This window comes from Thunnus albacares, chromosome 14 (genome assembly GCF_914725855.1).
Source record: "Thunnus albacares chromosome 14, fThuAlb1.1, whole genome shotgun sequence".
NCBI classification, from domain to species: Eukaryota; Metazoa; Chordata; class Actinopteri; order Scombriformes; family Scombridae; genus Thunnus; species Thunnus albacares.
This window is the reverse complement of record NC_058119.1, coordinates 7,534,601-7,556,873: the sequence shown is the minus strand read 5'-3', so window position 1 is coordinate 7,556,873 and position 22,273 is coordinate 7,534,601. Positions and strand designations below refer to the sequence as shown.

At 39.1% G+C, this 22,273-nt stretch overlaps 1 protein-coding gene and 1 long non-coding RNA gene across 2 annotated transcripts in view; one reads left to right on the top strand and one right to left on the bottom strand.

Annotated features, from left to right (window-relative positions):
* The window catches only part of LOC122997575, a 35,884-nt gene extending 33,416 nt beyond the window's left edge, over window positions 1–2,468 (bottom strand). The window contains exon 1 of the long non-coding RNA XR_006407239.1: window positions 2,291–2,468. This is a non-coding gene — a long non-coding RNA (uncharacterized LOC122997575). The remainder of the gene's footprint in view (window positions 1–2,290) is intronic.
* Window positions 2,469–2,511: 43 nt separating this feature from the next.
* LOC122997573 (rab11 family-interacting protein 2) lies at window positions 2,512–20,505 on the top strand. The gene is made up of 6 exons (XM_044373817.1): window positions 2,512–2,708; window positions 4,010–4,605; window positions 8,032–8,438; window positions 10,229–10,583; window positions 12,935–13,001; window positions 15,286–20,505. Exons 2-6 carry the CDS (start codon window positions 4,253–4,255, stop codon window positions 15,508–15,510), a joined length of 1,407 nt encoding a protein of 468 aa, XP_044229752.1. The 5' UTR covers window positions 2,512–2,708; window positions 4,010–4,252; the 3' UTR covers window positions 15,511–20,505.
* The last annotated feature ends 1,768 nt before the right edge of the window (window positions 20,506–22,273 follow it).

Genomic DNA, 22,273 nt, shown 5'->3' with positions numbered 1-22,273 from the left:
AAGTGTTTAATAAATGTAATACAACCTATATAGTGTTAAAGAAAGGGGCCTAAACCAGAACCATGTGCACGGAGTGGATGGCGGCCGTTAGGGGCCACAGATAATATGGTTCAACATGTGGACGGAGCCGTGCCGGCAGGTTCACTTATATGTTGGACAGTTTATGACCTTCAGCGTTGTTCCCTTGGAAAGCAGACCAAGTCCATACGTTACTACTTTCTAATTTACCAATGTATTCTCTACCAGTGGAGAGTAATAAAAGGATACAGGTGATGTTGGAATGCAGTCTTTCATGTTTTATCTCACAAAGGAGCAGTACAGTCGTATTATGTTCCTATAGAGGGTAATATATGAAAGTGTTTGACTTATTGTCAAATTAAGGAAGCGTGTCATGACCCTGGTGGTGTACATGCATGCCTCTGGTTGTTATTTCATTCAGCTCAACACGACACTGCTAACCACAACAGATAATAAAATATTTCTGAAAGGAATGTGACTAGTGATGGGACCGGATAAATCACAAACACTTGGGAGTCACACAGGAGCTGTGCAGTGTTAAGACTTCTAACAGTTTGACCAGATACCATTAGTAGGATGAGAGGCTTTATCGCCTCTTGTCTCTGATTGTAAATAAAATTTAGTGGCCTCATTACAGGTTTTGCTTGTCTTAAATCTTTGTCCGTTGTGGCCACCATAAACAAGATCAAAAGTCAATCAAATCTTCAAAATGCTTTCTTGTAATTTTACTTCGACGCACAGTCATTATAAACTCAGGCTTTGCAGCCAAACTTTGTACGAAACAGAATCTTATTTTAAATTCTAGTCAGATTGGCTGATTTGGATAAAGTCCAGTATCTTGTTACATGTAAATTTTGCAATAATTTCCAATATATTTTGGGATATAGTGAATTTTCTGGAAAACAAGTGCATTGTGCATACTGTATGTAGTGGATAAAATCTGTTTTTTGCCAAATCCAGTGACTTAAATAGTTGGGCATCAAGGCAATTATCACATCGATGCAACAATTATATAAAAATATAAATATTGCCATAAATCAGTCGTGTTTATTAATTTGCAACATTGTCCGCAATAGCATAATGCACTGAGAGATATTAAAGAAATAGCTACCACAGTATATGGCATAATATCTGACACTTGTCATATTTATAGCATCTTATAGTCCAACCCCAAATTTTAGAGAAGATCTTAAAATTTTCAAACATACAAACAAATATGTCAAACTGAATTTTGAGCAAATGTGCACAAAATTATGACTAATGACGCCTTGAATATTTTGGAATAGTGCATCCATACAAAACTGGGCTTGAATACTTCATTCAGTGTCAACATAATGAAGCTTCAATGAAGAGCAGGAATAAACTGACACAGAAAATATACTGCATGTGATACTGTCAGATTGTGTTCAATTGGATGATTTCTCTTAAAGCTACTTAAGAGGAAATATAATGTGTATACAGAATATAAAGGGGTTTTAATGCCAATACATTTCATAATAAATCATAAACCAAAAGACAAGCAGTGTGTGACTGAATTTTCAAAACATATACAATGATTAAAATGTATTTCAATTATTTGTCTGGTAAAAATACATGTTAAAAAATAATTCATTTTAGATTTGCTAGAAAGCCATTTTTAAAAATAATTAATTTTAGATTTGCTATAAAGCCATTTTTAAGGATCCTTTACAGTTACATTGTACTGTAATTATTCACCTAATGTTTATAACAACAGTTAATGCAAAACATGAGGGTAAGATCCACACATGTATTAAATGCTATCTGACTTATATTTCTGCTCAGCCTAATATTTCACTAAGCCTTAGCATTTCATTCAGAGATGTACTCTAGATAAGTGCAATAATCTCAGTTTGATGGATGGCCCAGCCGGAGCCTCAGGCCAGCGGTGTGTACACACTGCACTGGTTGCAGCAGGACGATAAAACCAACATAGGCAGGTGTGTTTGGTTAAGATGCACTTGTCAAGTGGGGTGACAAGCATGTCTGTGTTCATTCAAGTGAATCCCTTAGGCCTATCTGTACCTCCATGTCCCACTCATGAGACAAAAGCACTTCCCATGTTTGTATGATTTACCTCTCTCAAGTAAAGTGCACCCACACTCACACTCACGCATACACACACACACACACACACACACACACACACACACACACACACACACACACACACATACATAACGTGTCTTACAGAAGAGAGTGTGTTACCCAAAAATAATTCACCTGTGTTTAGCCTCTCGTTACAGCTTCTTACCTGTAAAATGCACCCGCAACTCAACACATTTTGTTCCTCTTAACATGTTTCGTATTTTCTTTTCCACATCTCTTGCGCAGTTCTTTTTGTCATAGTTACGTATGTTTTTATCTACATTTTAAAACATTTAAAACCAGTGTAGTGCGCGCGCGTGTTTGTGCGTGAGCGCGTGTGACCATTTTTGTTGTGTTTTTTTTTTTTTTTTGAACCCTCACCGGGGTGAGGCGGAAGTGACGTCAGACTGGGAAGTGAAGCTCGCCGCTGGTCGACAGCAGCAGTGAATAGCAATGAACAGCAACAGCGGACACTAGCTGGCATTTTGCCCCGTAAAGCCATCGCATGAATGTTTTTGTAAAGCCAGTCTCTGCTGGGATGAAGAGCTGAATGTCCTGCGAGTGTCGGTGATAATGACACCGAGGTAAGCAGCTCTGTGTGTGTGTGTGTGTGTGTGTGTGTGGTAGCTCAGTAGCTAGCCGCATACAGCTAACGTTATCCTGCAGCCTGACTGAATGTAACAACAATAGCAAAGCTTCAGGTGTGTTTAAAGTTGCTTTAATGCATGAATAGACCTTAGAAGACAGTTAAATAACAACTTAGTTCGTCATGACAACCCTGTGGAGAGATGTGCACTCTTATGGAAAAACACCCTAATTGAATTCACGTGCTTATGTCAGTTCTATAGTTTTTACATAGTTTTTCATCTAAATTAGTGAATTGAAACCAGCTCCATTTTGATCAACTGAGAGGCAGATTGTAGAGATGAAAAGGTGGGGTTTGTTCTGCGGGCCAGCCTGGACCAAGTGAATGTGGTGGCTGAGAGGAGAGTGTTGGTCAAACTGCTGGCCGTCATGGACAACGCCTCTCATCCACTTCATGACACTGTGGTCAGGCAGAGGAGCACAGACTCATCCTGCCTCGGTGTACCACAGAGCAGCAGAGGAGGTCCTTCTTGGCCACCGCCATCAGACTCTATAACTCAACCCTGAACTAACATCATCAAACATTCTTTTTCCAAGCACTACACATTTTGTATATTTCAATCCTGTAGAGTTTATTTATTTTTGTCGTTATTTTTTATCTCTGACCTTGATTTTATTATCCTAATGTTTCTTCTTGTTGTGTTATTGCTGTGTAATTGCCATTGCTGCTGTAAAAAAGAAATTTCCTCCTGGGGATTAATAAAGTACCGCACCTATCTACCTACCTACCTACCATGAGTCATCTAGAGATGAAACCTGGAGCTTCTTCATGAACAGTGGAAAAAAAGACACTTTGACAGCACCAGTGGTCATTTTACTTGAACATGGTTACATTTTGTAAGCCTTTGCCAGAAGCCCTATATTCAAATAAAATATATTTGGAAGTAAGATGTGAAACAATCATGCCATCACCCCACTGAGTCGTCACTAATTCAGTGACAATGGACAAGATGTGGCACTAGATGAGATCATCAGTTTCTGTTTTGATTTCCAGCTTAAGGAGACCTGTTTGTAGATACTTAATTTACTTTCCAGCACAATTTAATGTATCAATCTATAGTTAACTCGTTCTGCATTTCCTGTATTTACTTCAAAATCACATGTTGGTGCAAGTGGCTATCATCCTAAGTGACTGAAATCATTAGTTGGTTTAATATCAGTGCTCACTGTGCAACTATGAGTCATGTCATGGTTCTGGGAAAGACACTGATGCTGCTCTGCTTCTTTCTGTGTTTTTCAGATGACTCACCAGTGGCTTGGACATCTGTGATTTTACAGAAGATGAGGCTTGCTCAGTTTGTCAGACTTGTCATTACTTGTAATGATTGCTACTGTAGGCACATAAACCACACTGACATGGACAACAAACTATTGTGAATCATGTTTGTTGCTTTTTGCACATCACACTCACTAAAAAAACAAACGGCATAAATTATCATTTAGTTTGTTTTGAATGGCTTTCAGTTAATAATCAGTGCTGACGATGTCACTGGGTGAGCAGTCTCAAAAGTGGTTTCCAACCCATGTCCAAGCCACTGTTCTTCAAGCAACCGGTTTACAGCCCAAGGGCAAAAATGGCACCAATGATGCCTACACTATCATCCAGCTGGGCAAGGAAAAGTACTCGACATCAGTGGCCGAGAAGACACTTAACCCTGTCTGGAGAGAAGAAGCCTCCTTCGAATTACCTGGTTTACTTTTGGAGGGCAACCCTGAAGTGTATGAACTCTGCTTCATAGTGATGCATCGGTCCTTGGTCGGGATGGACAAGTTCCTGGGTCAGAGGTCCATCAACCTTAATGAAATATTTGATAATAAGGAACGAAAGAAAACTGAGTAAGTATCATATGCTGAAGCAGTTAAGTCCTAAGGCACATCATTTCACAACAAGCCATAAATCCAAGTTTGTGGTTGGGCTGCATTGCTTTTACTCTCCAGGGATAAACACACATAACTGTTTGATTCTGCTGGCAATAATTCAGGTGATGAACACCCATTACCACCAATCCAGAAGAAGATAAATAAATCAATGTTGCCAAATTCTCACCAGATTTTTTTAAATTAATGCCAGCAATATGCCTCCTTTGATTATCTGGGCAGAATGAAATAAATCAATGAAAATTAAGAATAGTATTTGGTGGTTACAAGTGTGTAACCATTGATCATCCATCTAGTATATATACATAATATACATGATACATGATATCCTTACTAGAGAATCCTTTTTTCTGACTAATGTGAGTGATGGAATACTTGGTGCAAAAGCTGCAATATTAAGCAAATGAGCTGTTGCATTTGTTTGGTGGTAATTGACATTTTGACACCGGAATATGTGGGTTTTTTGTGTGCGACGAGTTGTCTAGTTTGTATCTTGAATTTTGATACAGTTCATTTCATACTGAGACTTTAGCGTCACATGTACAAAATTTGAGCTCTTTTATATATTTGATGTTTGAAATGATATTTTTACAACATTCAAGAACTGTGCAAGCACAGCTCACAGTCTTGCATCTATGTATATCTCTTGATAGAGAAGCTGACTTTTGGGAGGAAGTGGAAAATATTTTCAGAACTATTTCAGTCCTAAGTGGATCACAGCATGGGCTAAATTGGTTGTTATTTGTTATATTTGCCACATGTGTTATTGCCATGTTAGGCAACATATGTGGACCAAATGGCACTGTGTCTTGTGTGTTATATTTTGTATTCTGTTCTCAATTAAGTTGATGACCTGACTTTTTTATAGCTGATAATTTAAATGCCATTGTATTGTCCTTTAGTCTCTTTATGTACTTGTTTAAGAAATATATTTTATTAGATAGATCTGTTGTAATTTAAAGAGCAGAAATTAAATTGTTTGTCGTCCAGTAGGTAACTTCTCTAATAAAAACACCAGATTGTTTCTTCTTCAGTTTTAGACTGTCTGACACATAAGGTTTTACATTTGTGCTCAGTTATTGACCACAGATTGTTCAAACTGGGATTTTCCATCTTGTTGACCCTCTATTGTTTGAGGCTTAGCAATGACTTGGCCTACATTGTTAAGAGATTATTTTTAGCTCGATCATTGACATGGTTAGCACCAGTTGGCCTAATTGAAACTAGTGGAGCTGGCCTAACATGCCTTGTTAGTCACTCCTATGCATTCAAAACTGTTGTTTTGCAAGGTGTGGACAGAGTAAGCCTATTTGTTTGTTTTGTTTGAATCTTAGCTCGTTCTGCATAGAGTTTACGTTCTCTAGTCATGTTCTAGAGCTCTGGTTTCCCTCCAGAGCTCAAAGGGGTGCAAGTCAGGTGAAGTGGAGACTCGAAATTGCCTCTAGGTGTGATATTAGTTGTCATAGTGGTTGTCTTTCTATCTGTGTTCGCTCTTTGATGAACAGGTGACCTGTCTGGGCTGTTAACCCGCCCTCAGCCTAGTGCATGCTGGGATAGGGACCGCTCCCTTGTGATTCATAAAAGGCTTGAACAGGTAGAGAAAATGCGTGAATAAATGGAGTAAAGTACACCAGTATACATACCGTCATAGCATGAAGGGGCAGTATTATATCAGGCTAATTTGGGAGGGTGTTGACCCCTAAAACACACATATGCTGTTGTTTAACTTTACATTAACGATACAGGAACAGAGTAACAAAATTGGATCTGGTGTTAATTAGCTCACAGCACATTTCAACATGGGAAGACATTAGCACACTTCCTCTTTAACCATCAGCTTGGAGAATCACAATATGTTATAATCAGTGTGGATGGGTTGTATTTGTTTTAGGTGCCTGAGCTGATGCACCTCGAAGCCGTGGACTTGTTCAGCAGAGGTTCTGTAACGGATATGCCCACATTGCTTGTTGGCCTAATCCCACACTGCAGGCATACTCGACAATGATGCTGGGACCCTAGATAATATATCCACACTCCACAGTGGGTCTGTGTTCGCTGCGGCCCATCCGCAATGTTTTTGAACTGACATATTGGGGAGGAAAGCCCGTCTTGATATCTGAGTAGGCAGCCCATAATTATCGCACACCTGTGTTTGTTGATTGTGAGGAGTTTCCCAGCGGTCCGGGGCAGAGTGGGAGGATTGTGGTTCCAAGCACAGGGAGGTTTATCTTGGCCTTGAGACGCACGTGAGGTGCAGCCCCGGCCCCACGGCAGCGGCACGCTGTGGCTGCTGATCAGACTGAGCATGGCGCGCAGCCTGGGAATTGGACCCGGCAAGGCCTTTCATGACCAGGCTCCTGGGCCACGAGCTAGACAGTGTAGAATAGCATTCAACAGCTGCGGTTTTTAAAAAGCCAATACCAACACCTTTTTTGGATTGCAGTGATAACTGATATTTCATGTTGGAATTCAAGGGATACTACACACACCATTTAAATCCAGGAAATACATAACATTAATTGAATTAAATCAAATAAAGTCATGAAAAAAATTTCTGTTTAAAGGTTCTCCACTAAGAATCAGTGTAAGATGGAACAATTGATTACATCGATCAAACTGCACCATGGTGGAGGTGGATGAGTGTGCAGGCCAGTATTTAGAATACACCCACAACATTTCCATGATTAATGTGGCAAAAGCAGACAGAATACATCAATAGAGTTGTCTGATGCTGGTTTCCTGAAGGACATCACAAGCCTTATAACACAGAGGATATGTCTCATTAGCATGTATGAACTGTTGGGTTGCCCTGCGACGTGGCTTTGCAATTTCCCAATTGCTTGTCGTTGCATTTCTGAACAAAGGCCAGATTTGTGCAAATGCCACTTTATTTTGCTCAGAGTGAAAGCATAAATCCCATTACTTCCAGTTGAAAAAGCAGAGAGGTTAAACAAATAGGGGCCCAAAAGCAGCCTGAAATGGTCTATATTATTCAGCAGTAGGCTATTTTTTACGTTCAGTTTGCAAAGAATAATGTTTATCCCCTGAATGATAAATTGTATTCTCACTTGTGTCAAAAAAAGTTCAAACGATTTAAGCTTCTGCATTTGTGTGTAGCTTTTGGATTAGTCTGCTCAAATTAGCCTTTTCTGTGGTGTCCGCAAAGAAGTAGGTAGAGCGCATTAGAAAGAATGTGGGCTCTTTCTTTCCCATTGGTTACATTGTTTGATAGTGTAAGGACATTCTGACTTTGTATACCTGTCTTTCTGAATTATGTTGAGTTGCGTGTAATCAACAACGACAAAAGATTTCCATAAATGTTCTTTCTATATAAACTATCTCATTGAATATCCTCAGCCTAAGTGTCCTCCACTCTCATTTTAGCTGGTATTCCTTGGAGTCCAAGCCAGGGAAGAAGAGGAAAGAACGAGGCCGCATCCAAGTCAGCATCCAGTTCATGAGGAACAACATGACAGCCAGCATGTTTGACCTCTCCATGAAGGAAAAGCCCCGCTCGCCTTTCTCTAAACTGAAGGACAAGATGAAGGGTCGCAAACATGACAGCGGCTATGGTGACACATCTTCAGCCATCCTGCCTCGCTCTGCTGTGTGCGACTCAGAGCCCAACCGCCAGTCATTTGCCCCAGAACCACAGCCCCAGCCTGAAACCAAGGTCAAGAGGCCGCTACTTGCTGGGGCCCATAAGCTCTCCGCAGCCCATTCCATGTCGGATCTCATTGGGACCCACTTTCGCCCCAAACTGGACTCCATGAACTCCATAGAGGAGAGTGGTGAGGACCAGTGCTTTTTATGTTTCAGATATGTTACAGCACTTTCAAATATTTTGTGTTTACCATATATTATATAATATGAAATCAAAGCAGCAATAGTTACTTTTTTATTGCTGCCTGTCTGCAGGGCAGCAATACGTTTAAAAAAAAAAATAAGACCAGTTTTTCTACCAGGTACAGTAAAGTCACTGGTGATCAGTGAGTCATTGCTACTTCCTCATATTTTCATTTCAAGGGTGTAGGGCAGCGGTACAAGCAAGAGACTGGCGTTTCAGCTATGTATGAGGGATAAAAGGGCTCACTCTCAAGCAGTAAAATGACAAAGCAGTGTTATAATCACAGTATTTTGCATTTTGGAATGGTGTCGCTTCACACAATGCTTAATTGTCTACCTGTTCTTAATTATGTGTTTTAGGCTTCATGACTTGTGACTTGTCTTAATCTTGACGTGAGGTGCTGTTGCAGTTTCTATTGGCCATCAGTAGAGGTCGATAGACATCACTGAGCTATGGGAATAGATATAAGGATTTTTACAGTATAAAGTATATATAAACCTTCATTAACTTAAATATTAATGTAGGTAATAATATCAATCTGTGACCTGTTTATTGGTCTCTGTTGCTAACCAGTATAAAACTGGCTTGAGTTTTCCAGCTACACCAGCCTCCAATCTTCCCTCTGTCCTTCACTTATTATGCCTTAAACCAACAGATTTCCCAATAACAACAGTGCAGAGATCTAACAGAAGTAGCTGGTAAAATGTAACACATATCAATGAAAAACAAGTTAATAATCACAATTATAAAAATGCTGTTTTGCTTTGTTTTTGCTAAAGAATGAGGTTTTACTTATATTGTCCTTATACTGTCCTGCATCGTGTTGTAGCTGAAAGAGCATAAGGTCGGGTAAAAGTGGGGCGGACTGAAATGTAGGTGGGTGGGAATTTTTTTGTGGTAAAGCAGATGGATATGCTGGGAAGTGAGATAAAGTGAAATGCTAAACGCTAAAAATCTTTATCTGGTTATGTAAGTTTTGAGTATTGAGAAATCCTCTTAAATCCTACAGATATAACATGGTCATTTTGTGCTGGAGCAGTGAAATTCATGCTTTTGCCAAAGGATGCAGCAAATAATTAGGCAACAATCGTCTGATGTTCATTACCAACAACCTAACTACATAATCATAAAAGCCAATTAAAGTATTACTCAACTCACTGCCCACTCCATCTTGACTGCACAGCTATCTGAGGCAGTTATGATGATTTTAACCTTATCTTACAAGCTGCTTTGTGATCATTCAGATCGGCATGCAGGGGAGGGGTACATACTCAAAGTTTTGAGGGTAGGACAGACACAATTGTAGATTTTGCAGGCTATAAAGAATATAACAAGCGCTCCTAAATCACTACTCCCAATAAAATATTTCTTTTGTGGAGAGAAATTAGTTGGAAGAGCCACACGAACAACTTGGAAAATAACAAGAGTGAACACACAATACAAAGTGGTGATTTTTACAGGTTATTTTATCTCTGTAAAACTGTAAAAGGTGTCTGTGAACAGAAGACAACCTTTGATCAGTTTTAAAGTAACCAGTTCTAATAACATCAAATTAGTGATTGGTGTTGGCCATTAAAAATCCTAATTAGACCTGTCACAGATAATCACACAAAACAAAACAATCCCATATTTTACCTATTTTTAAGAGTGTAATTGGCCCTTTCCCTAGATTTTTTTTTTTTTTTAGAATAACTACACCATAAGTTGACGTAATGCTTTTGGCTTTTCTTCCAGGGAGCGCAGCCGGCCCTCACAGGCGTTCCCAGAGTGAGGTGCCAGGCTACCAGGACAGCGAGGCACACAGTGACCCTTTCACTGATATCAGTGACGCCCTGCCACAGAAGTATGCCACGCTCCCACGCAACCGCAACCCATTTGAGGGGGAGCACGGGCAGCTGTGGGACCGGGCAGAGCGGAAGGAGAAAAAGGAGAAGGTCAGCCTACTGGAACGAGTGACGGGAAAGAAAGAAGGCCGCAAGACCAGCAACGGGGGGCGTTCGGGTAGTTCTGGAGACTTGCGTTCCCCCAACCCCTTTAGCGGTGACTCGCAAGCAGACACCAACCCGTTCAGCTCCAACTACAAAGCCAGGTAGTCTTTACTTTGCACTATATGACTCATCAAAAATGACAACATGTCACACTACTCCTGTCGGGTACACCATGCTTTATTCACCTCACAAAATGTTTTCGGCTATCTTGCCTTCATCAGGTTGTTTCCAGTTTCCTTATGTATAGTTCATTGATCAGTCATGTTCCCTATAGATCACAAAAACATTATCATCATCTACTCTTAGTGGATACAAAAATGAACAATAGAAATATAAAAGGTAATGAATGCAAAACATTCTTCTGCAATTGAAATATTTCATCTTAACTCATCAATGGGTAAAAAAGGTTGAATGGCAATTTCTTAATGGGAAAAAAAACTAACTCTTTATTCTTTCAACCTCCATTTTTCCTCAAATCTTTTCCATCTCTTGATACTGATAGATAACCTTAACTAATTTCAAAGTCAACCTGTAGTTGATCTCAACACATTAATCCCTTAACTAAATTTCCAATTGTTTAAAAAACTTATTTTCTTTGAGAATTAATATAATGCTTAAGACTCTACAAAAACGGCTTCAAGTCTGATTCCTCATTTAACCCCCTTTTCGGCTTAAAGTGCCTAATTTAGAAATCCAGAATCCTTCCCTCTTAAAAGACAAGTTCACAACTTTTCAAGTCTGTCTTAAAACAGTCAGGTGTCCATATGAACACTGGAAGAGGTTTTCTTCGCTGTAAATCACTCTTCCTGTTCATACTGGCTATTAAAAGATCCCCTTCAAATGTGGTTTCAATATAAGTGATGGGGGCCAAAATCCACAGTGTGTCCACACACTCATTTTCTGCAAGAATGCATTTAAAAGTTTATCTGAAGCTTATATGAGGCGTCAGATTCAGAACCCTAAATTGCTCCCGATGGTTGTATCAGCTCCCTGCGTGATAGCTTGCCGCCATTGGTGTGTGTGTGTGTGTGTGAGAGAGAATGCGTGAGTGAGCAACAGAAACATTGTAAAGTGCTTTGAATAAAAGCGCTATATAAATGTAGCCATTTACCATTTTGCCATTTATTTTTATCTTTGTATTGACAGTCTTTTTAGCATCAAATTCCCTCTTTGTGATTCCTCAGACAGTGTTTCCCTGTTGAGCTGTGGTGGAAGTCTAGTAACAAAAAGAGGGACTAAAAAGACTGTAACATAGAAATATATATCTACTTGATTTGACTCATTTGGACGGCTGAAGCATCATATTAGCTTCAGATAAACTTTTTAATACATTTTTGCACAGAAGGAGGGTTGTGGATTTTGGCACCGATCACTTACACTGTAAGTAAGGGTAAGGGATCTTCTAATGGTCAGTATGAAGTTGAGGAATGATTACAGCAAGAAAAACACGTGTCGATGTTCGTTTGGGCACGTGACTGTTGTTTTAAGACAGACTTGAAAAATTGTGAACCCGTCCTTTAAGGAGCAACTTCTCTAAATCTGCTGCTCTCTGGCTGACGGAAATGTTCAGCAAATGTTCATGTACATTGTGAGTCACACCTCTGCCATGTATTTTAGAAGTGTGAACTTTTAACCTCAGACTTGTTGTTTATAGTTTGCTTTATGTGTGTGACTAAGAAACATGACTAACTTCCAAATATTTCACTGAAATATCCGTTTCTTCCATGGCCTAAATTTAGCCTCTATCAACAGTGCTTGTCAACCTTTTTCGCTTGTAAATTTGTAGCATATCAGTACTGTATGTTTTTCATCCTATTCCATAAATCATCTCACAATCCCAAAAAGTGATCTTGCTACCCCATGAGGCCCAACGCAGGTTGACAAGCTCTAATCCACAGGATATTGGTTACAGCATTCTCGTAGGGTTTAGAATACCTTGTTGATTGAAATCTACTATCTGATGGACCCCCCTTCTCTGTCTCATTCTATTGTCAAGTATTGTTGTTTAAACATTTCCACCGAGCCGGTTACATCTATTTCCTGTGTTACATAAAGAGTTGGTGAGCTCTGTGGCTAAGTTCTGGTTTATCAGAATGGAAGGTGTCATTAGTGGCTCTTTAGAGAGCCTGGACTTGATAACGGAGCCCTCTGAGCAATCGTAATGAGATCCTCTGCAGAGATAGACCACCCAATTAACCACTTATCTCTGTAGGCACTAGTCCATCATTTTTACTGCCGCTTTTGTCATACAGTAGCTCAGTGGTCATTTGTAATGTGGAGCACGAATACAAAAAGGTGGTTTATAGTATATTATTTGTTGAAAAGCACATTTACAGCTGCACAGAGTAGACACCTCAGAGCCTCCGTATTAGTGGAATGTTACAATCATACCCAAAATCTATACTTTAATACCTTCATGTGAATAAAGACCCTCTTTTTGATTGCTTTGCAGTGATAAAAAGCCAACAGGAAATGAAGACCTCACCTTTGGCCAAAGGAAGAAGGACGGCAAGAAAAAAGTAAGAAAGAGAGCACAGCCATCCTTAAAAGCAGATGCTTTGTCAGATGATTTTTTTTTTTTTTTTTTGCATGTTGTCAGTTGTACCTGATAATGATTGAGATAAAAAAAAAAGGGGAAGAAGTGACCTCAACAGTTGCAACTGTGTCATTACTTCAAGTGTAGCGTTACCGATTTTTAATTGAGAACTCTAAGTTTCATTTGACATAGCAGCTGGTGACATTGATCTCCGTGGCCTCTGAAAATTCAGATGTGCCATTCAACTAATTAGCAGCTGCACACATCGGTCATCATGTCTGATCCAATCATAATTTGAAGCAGTGTGAAATTTCGGTGTGCAAGGTCAATCATAGCGGTGCACGGCGCTGGTTCTGTAATTGGGAGTTTTTGTTGAGAAAAGGCGTTAAAATGTCATTTGTTTTTCTTTTTAATGATTGTTTCATTATTTGCACTCAGCATTTTACTCTTTGTGGTTATGTTCTGTTAAAAATTTCTTTTATATTTCTATTTTCAAAAACCTAAAATTTGCCAACTATTACGCAGCAGAATTGGTGTTTATGAGTGAGCGGTGGGAGCAGTAGCTAAAGTGATGTCTAAATGAGAAAGAGAATGCTGATAATGGCTTTCCTCACCTTTCTTTTCGGGTGTTGAGGGCTGTCGGTATCCACACATGTGCCCCTGCGCATGCCGCAATGCCTTGCAGAAATGGCAGCTCCCATTTCCTCTGCTTCAAGGCCCTAATTAACCACACACAGGGGGGAGGGAGCGCAGTGAGAGATTTCAAAGGACTGAGCTTTTAGATTCTCAAAGCTGAGCTCATTAGAAACTGTAATGACACAACTGGAGAATGCCAAGTGTGCGCCTTATCTTCTCCTCACTACTGATCGCAGAAAAATGGTCATCATTACTTTGCCAGTTCATGGTCATTTCCAGGCCTTTGTCACCAGCCACTAAAGCTCCTGATTATTATGCTGTGTGTGTGTGCATGTGTGAGAGAGAGAGAGAGAGAGAGAGAGAGAGACAGAGTATGAGAGAGGAAGCGTGTGCACGTACACATGCTTGTATGTGAAACCAACATCTACTTCCATATGGCTGTCAGCTCTCTTATTCTCTCTCAAATGGCTTAAGTTCAGTATCTTTCAGTGAGATGCCTTTTTGTTGTTGTTGTGTGTATGTGTGTGTGTGTGTGCGGGGAGTAGGTTACAGAGCTCTGTTGTCGAAACCCTCCTTACGTTGGACATTTAATCTCGGTGGCAAATATTTCATTTTGGTTTGTGGTCCCCCCCCCCCCCCCCCCCCCCCCCCCCCCACTGTAGCCTCTATGCTGTTAGAAGCGATAAGATACCTGGTAAGCAGTCCCGCTCTGGCTCTTTCTGCATTGTCTTTACCCAGCAGTAGAGGCTTGAATGGTGCATGGGAGTGGAAGCTGATAAGTGTGGTATTTTAAACAGGGTGAAGGCTTTGCCTGCTCTATCCGTTCAGGGGAGGATGCCCAGCACTGAAGCGATAAAGTGGTCCCTCATTAAAAACGATTACAGCTCTTCTCGTACCCGCGCAATATGATCTGCACATACCGTACCACACTGCTCTGTCCAAATAGACTGTCCGCAAAGAGCAAAGCTGGGCTTGGGTTGCATCCATATTTTGGAATTTATTAGCGTGACCTTTAATTGCAGAACTATGCAGCCTGGCATTTCCCCCTCGAAACAAAGATTCCTTTTTTTTGGGGAAATCTGTATTGTTAAGTGCTGGCAGGCATGTCAGTTTAGTCATAGTCAGTTTTTCCTGGACCTTTTTATATTAAGAGATCATGCTTTCAGATATTTGAAACTAAAGAAAAAGGAACTTTCTCAAGATGTTAGTTGCTTGTTGTAGTGTCAGACTCGAGTCCCATTAGAGCAGTTTAACTGTTCTTGATGCGTTATAAACACTGGATCATGACATCCGCTATACAATTCATTGACATGTCAATGCTAAATCCCTGGAGAACAGTTTCATCTTAACAACTCTCAATTAGCCTTTATTAGCAACAGGGAACGAGAGATAAACACGACAGTTTATGTCACGTCAGGCCAACACATCTAATTAGTCTATTTTCTCTGTCGCATCATGAGCGAACATACATCTTTACACTTTCCTGCGTTAATCAGTTGCTGACATTTCGTGGAATATCATTCAATCATTTTAGTCTACTTTTATAAAAACATGTCTATGCTGACACAGACCATGTAACCTCAAAATCTGCTGAGGTTAAATTGAGCATTTAACTTGTTTTCCATTTTCAGGAGGTGACACAGGAAAGCGTGGCAGCCTATAGAAACTTGTCCTTTGAGGAAGTTGTGCAGGAACTCATCAAGCAGAAAGAAGTGGTGAAAAAGAAAGACGCCCACATCAGGGAGCTGGAAGACTACATTGATAACCTACTTGTGCGCGTCATGGAGGAAACGCCAAGCATACTACGGACACCCTATGAGCCAAAAAAGAAGGCAGGTAAACTTAGCAAAAAGTAGAAAGCAAAGATACAGAGGATGAAAGTTACTAATAAGGGTTTAGCGGTAGCTCATGTATCAGTATCATGTGATAAAATAAGTGGGAACAAATGGGATTGATCAAAGCCAAATTTATGATTGAGTTATTTCTTTACCTTAGAACATTTTTATTCAATGGATGTAGTTTTTATAGACATTTTTTAATGTTTGAGTTATTTTAGTTTATGCAGTTCTTTGGCCTCTTTGTTTGGCAGAAATCTCATTCCTATATTTCTCTTTTTAAATGTTGCGGTGCATTTTAAGGTACTTAAACAGGATGAGAGAAATCCATTAGTTGATTTCAAATTCAAATCAATATTTTTCTCAAAGATTAGGTTTATGTATATCGTATGCACTTGTGAACCCACAGAGGTCTGTTGCACATACAGCTGCCATCATCTGCCCAGAAGCTCTTAAGGTGCAAATGCAGCCAAATTCATGTTTACCAGATGCTGTAGAAGCAGTTGTTTGCTGTCTGTTAAAAGATGGTCAAGGGGTTGATGAAACAAAGCTGTAATTATTGTGTTTACACTTAAGCACAAGTCTTAAACTTGCCACATAAACCACAAAACACATTAAGCCAGGCAGTAACGGCTTCTTCCTGAGCTTCTTCCTCAGCTGGGGATGATGTGGATGAACTCTGCTCTCCCACCCAACAACTTGAGTGATTCATAAATGTTCTTACAACGGTGTTACGGTAAAAAGTTGGCGTACAGTATCTGGGAGTCAGTGTTCTCTCTAGCCTACTGAGTCATACATTTTCAGAAAAAAAATGAACAAATGTAACATTCCTATTATTAGTTACTGACTTTTATCTTCCTTTGATTTAATTGTGAAGACTATCATTTAAGTTTCTTGGACTGAGGGTCTTGCTGAAGGTGATCATTTTACTGACTTTAAGTGCAATAATCATAACTTAAGCTTCTTGCTTTATGTTCTGCTGGTAACGTTCTTGTTTACATTTTAATCACATCTTTGAGCTAAACTCATGTCTTAATGTTGATTTGATTTATTAGCTTGGAGTTCTTTGTTACAGCCTTCATCTCCTTCAATTACACTTTTGGCTGATGATTGTATTAATGGTACCTAGCTGCACACGTGGATATATGCTGAACAGTCTTTATTTATAAATGTGTCACAACTCTTTTACATATTAATAATATTTTGGTGTATTTCTATGGTACTCTAATGTTAAAACGCTACTGTATCCCAATGACCCCTCCCCCATCACCTGTTCTACTGTATTAACACTGTACAGATGGTACAAATCCCCCCAAAATTTGCTAATTTATTCATGTATTAAGGACTAATACTGATAAAGTTTTACATGTAATTTACATTGTCAATAAGATATGTTTACTTTAAATGAAACACACTTTTTCTATCAGCAAAACAGTCCAATATAAACACTCATATAAGATAGAAATGTGTCTTAAACGCAACAAGTTCAGTGAACACTAATGAGGATCACTTCATAATTGTTCGTGATAAACAGCCAATCAGTGTCATTCAGGTCACAAATAAGTTTTTGACAGCGTATGTCAGAAGCTAACTAGCTATCCTCATTTCACTGTTACATGTCATCTCAAATGTCGCCTCAATCTGCGACGCTAATGTCATAACAACATATGCTGTTTCCACGCTAAACACTTATTCTGTGATTTTATCAGTTTCTACCGAACAAATGCTGAGTGAGCTGCAGGGCAGCTGCTGGATCACACTGCTGGTACTAAAATTAACTAAATGGCTACTTACAGGTTTTATTCTGAGAAAGAGGCCATGTTTTATCACCTATACCTGTGCTTGTGCTAGATGTTTAACAATAATTAAGTCACTCACTGATGTATAGGTTTACATTTTTAATTGTTTATTCCTATTTGATGGAAAGCAGCTTCATGTACAGTGTTAGAACATGCTTTGTATTCACATTGTCTTATACCCAAAGTTGCACACCAAGTTTATTTATATATCGATACTCTTTATCAAATGATATCAACCACCTTGTCTTGTTGCTGGTTTTCTTTCTGGTGTTTCTGTCTGTTTTGTAATTACTTTCCAGTTTTAAATCTTCTAAACATTTGACCTTTACACTGTATGATACCAAATCACAGCTGAGACAAAGTGCTACACTGCATCTGTGGAATGTCAACCGTCAAAAACACTTTTTAAAATTTAACTTTTCATGAATGTCGCCCCACTCAGAAACTTTTTTTTTTTTTCAATGTACTAATTATTATAATTTTGTGCTGCTGTGAAAGTAGTTATTTCATCTGAAGGTATGTGATCTCTTTTTTTTTTTTTTTGGACTTCAAGCCAAAATCTCCTGTTACTGAATGTATTTTGGTTGGCTTTGAAATACTGAATTCTGAAATGTATAATGATATACACTAACAAGGCCATTGAACCTCGCTTGCCTTTAAAGTATTTGGTGTATCCAAAGAGATCATTTCATTTGGATGTTTTCTTTTTTAATCTCCCTTTTGTTTAGTCGGACACAACTCAGACGTGATTATGAACATGCAGTTGTTGTTTGTATATACTGTTTTGTGGGCTGATGGGACACAGATGTTGAGGTGAATTGAATTTGTATTGGGAAAAAAAAAGTTGTCTGATCTCCACATAGTTTGGAAAGCCAAAAAAATGTGACCTTTTAGAAACATGAGTATTATGTGATACTAATTAGGAAGCTATGTGGATAAGAATCTGTTTTCCATTGTGGAAAAGCTTCTCACTTATTGCCTTCCTACATGTGTTGAAGTGTAAACTCTCTGTCTCCTCATGTTACAGGCTTTACCAACTGCTTTAACTAGTCTGTATTGGTAGTTAGCCAGTTTTCATGGACCTTGACAAGCTCGTAATGCTTCCATTGTACATACTGTATACAGTAGTCACTTTGTAATATCACTACAACTCACTTTTTTGCACATTTTCTTGTGCTCCAAAATGTTTTGAAAATGTGTTTGCTTGGGATTTATTCTGTCTAAGCTTCAGGAAAAAGTGGATACAATTCCAGAGGTGGAGATAAAACTGTAAGACTAAAGAAAATTATTCACCACTCATCTCTCATTTGAGCTAAACTGACATTAGCAAAGTATGATTTAATAGTAGCACTTAGGCTTCTTTATTGTTTTATTACTCATTTTTGGCATTTTTATAGTTATAGATTATTTCTCTCCAAGCAAAGCAAATCTATAGATTCCTACCAGAGATATTTTGGTGTATAGGTCATGTTGTTCTTCGGTGATACTCCGTCAGAGTATGAAACAGGTGATTTACACTCATGTCCACAATGTGCACTGTGCACCAATGGGACACAGCATCTGCTTTGCTTGAATGATGAAATAACAACATAAGATAACGTCTGAGAAACATTACATGTTGAACACATTTGGAACGGGAGGTTATTCAGTTCAAAGGAAAAATGACGGGTGAGTAATTCAAATTAATTAATTTTGCCTGTCATTTTTTTTATTTTAGCTTGATTGCTACATTTGCTTTATGCTATAATATAATTTGGTGCTTTGGTGGATGTCAGACTGAAACACATAAATCTAAATGAAAAGCATTTTCAAATCATTTTCCAGCACAACAGTGTAAAGGGGTACAATGCAAAAAAAAAAAAAGAAAAAAAAAGATTATACTTCTTCCTTGCCTCTTTGCATAATATTGTCATCCAATTAAAGTCATTTTTGAATATGCAAAGCACTTAAAATGCTTGGAGGTAAAATTTCCTTTACATTTTGGCCGTGGCCACGTGTCATCATGTGAGTTTATACATATTGTTTCACACACGTGTTAAAGTATGTATGTAAGTAAGTATGGGTGATTGTCCGGCCCATCCTGTAAAACAGTGCAAACACATGTGTTTTTTTCCCCCCATGTTGACGAAGCATGCATTGAACCTTTTGATGAAGATGACATAAAGCTCGAGTCGGATCTCACAATCCTCCTCTGGCAGTCTTTTAAGTCTTCTACTGATAATATGATGCTGCTTGCCATAGGCCACATACAGCTGCCAGACACTAAGACTTAAGCTCCGGCTAAATCCCCTGACGGTGCTTGTAATGTGGCACACAGTTTTGAAGGAAATGATGACTGTGTTTATAAAAGATCTTGCCAGTTATCAAAGCGTCATTGAGTTTACAGAATTCTATGGAGCCCGGTGCACAGGGGCCAACGCAATTATACATAGCATGAGTTGAGTTTAGTGACCCAACATGGCGGAGACCTAAAATGACATTTTCATACTAATGTTAGGCAGACAGACTGACGGTCTACTTCTGGAGGTAATAAATGTATACCAGGGCTCCCAGTTTATTCAGCCACATGCCTTGTAATGTAATAACAAAATAGTAAATGGGTGCGTTTGGATTCTTGTCATTTCTGCATGTCAATCACAGGTTTTGATGATGTACAATTTTATATTGTTACCTAATCATATGGCATATTTCTCATCAGGTACATCAGCCTTTATAACACAACCTTATTGTAATGTATTTAACTCACAATGTGTACAGTGTGTAAACTGATTAACAAGTGTACCTTCCTGAGAGGTGGAAGGTAAATTAGCTTTTCCCTTTTTAATATTTTCCCATAATGGCCGATATGCAAGACTTTTAAACTTGGATGTTTGGGGACTAGAATGTATGGCTTTTTATTATTGTAGCTCTGGAAACACTTTGGGGTTTAACTGATCGGTATTATGGCAACAGTGTAATGCTGTTGATGGTGACTGTATGTGAAGTGCCAACAAAAGCACTAATTCATAAGAATTTGATGCATTTCTTAATGTTGACCCTTCCTCCATGTGCTATTCTGTACAGTTTTGTTTTGTTTTTTTTCCACAGTTTGAAACATGAACTTTTAGATAACATCATCACCATCATTATAATCAAATTCAAATGTTCCACTGGGTGTAGTTTGAAAGGCACAAGCAAGATTGTGTTGTCCTTTTCAATAAACTCACTGTAAATGAAACTTGCTGTTGTATTGGGAGTTTTTTTTTAAAGGCAAAAACACTTTAACTGCAAATGAAATTAGTATTGTAATGCATTCCCTTATATTTTGCAGCTGATCTGGTTAATCAAACTTTGTGGTGTAAATCTTCCATAAAGTGGATCTCTAAGCTTGCTTCTTTCGCTGAACACCTGTCCTATCATTCTTATGGATAAATTAAAAGCCATTCTCAATTAACTCTGATCTCTCTAGGCTGTTAAACCATGATTAGAGTTTTTAATTGTGCTGATTTGTGTCAAGCTTTTGTTTTCTCCCTGCTCAAAGCAGCTCTTCCTTTTGTTCTTGAGAAATTCCCATGCCTCCCTGGCAAATGAGAGAAGTGGCATCGTTTGACAACTGAGTAGCAAGATTGCTTGTTAAAACACCACTCTAATTTGCCTATGTGTGCAACAAGACTGTGTGAAATCTTTTGGGACAAGAAACACTTGTGTTGTTTACTACTTGATGCTTTTGTTGGTCGGTTTGCTTCTCCGTCACCCCGCAGGTTAAAACATGACCTTTCTCCTGTCACCTCAATCTAGTTCCTGAAGAGGTGCACCTCACAGTGCGGCAGCTGCCACTGCACACCACAGCGCCGCGTTAGATGGGACGATGGAAGATGCATAGCAGCGGTAACCAAGGACACCAAGAAAATAGACTTACTTACAACATAATGCCTTTAATGAAACAACCTTACAGGTGACTTAAAATGTGAAAAAACCACCTGTGCTGACTGAATAATTAGGCTAAATCTTCTTTATATGAGGCTATAAAGTAAAATTTAAATGTAGCCATACTCATAAAGTTAATTTCAAGTTAATTCTGTCTGGTGACAGCATTAGCAGCATGCATCATGATTAATATTTTATCATCTGTGTTAACTTACAGTCTACCTTGGAAGCCACTGAACACAAATAAGTGTGTAATTGGGCTTTATGTAGGTGTCACCTGTTGTATTCATAAGCTAATTGGCATACTCATTGTCATCCTTACACACTCATCAACAGATTGAATTTCACAGATCCCAGCTTTTGTATGGCAGCGGCACGTGTCATCTGAGTGCTTCCAAGATTAAAGCCCATTAGTTCGTTGTGCATTATATCACATTGCTGTAATTTGAGGAAATATCCGACAAATGTGTTATGTAAGATTCTGTGGGTGCAGGAGAGCCCAAGCGTGCCAGAGACGGGGCCACCCACAGGTCACCTGCAACCTCCTTTAAATATGGATGGGCGTCATAGCAAGGATCAGTGTCACCCCGCACGCGTCTGTGAATGGAAGTGCCTAAGGCAATCATGGAGAAACTTATATGAGGAGAAATTCAGCAGATGGATGAGGTGTTTTTAGAGGAAAAAGCAGACCTATTTGGGCAGCTGGCCTGAACTTGTTGGATGATCGGGGGCCAGATGTCAAGGTTAACCCCTCAAACTCCCCAGAGTATTAGACCCCACCCAGTCCTCCAACGCAGGACTCTTTGTTGGATAGTTAGCTAATCTGAATAGGTGCTTGAGATAAATCAGGTGTCAAACGTGCTGCAGATCCCAGTGTTGTGCGTTGTATTGAAGGTATTGTCTCCCTCTGATAGCTGCCACGCGTCTGGTATCAGGTGAACAAAGCCAGATGACAACCAGAGGAAAGAGAGAATGTCAACACCAAACATCAAACAAGGGTGAAGGATACAGGCTGCAACTCATTTAGCTACAAAGGAGATATGTATATATCAATAAATAAATCAAATTAATCATGTAAT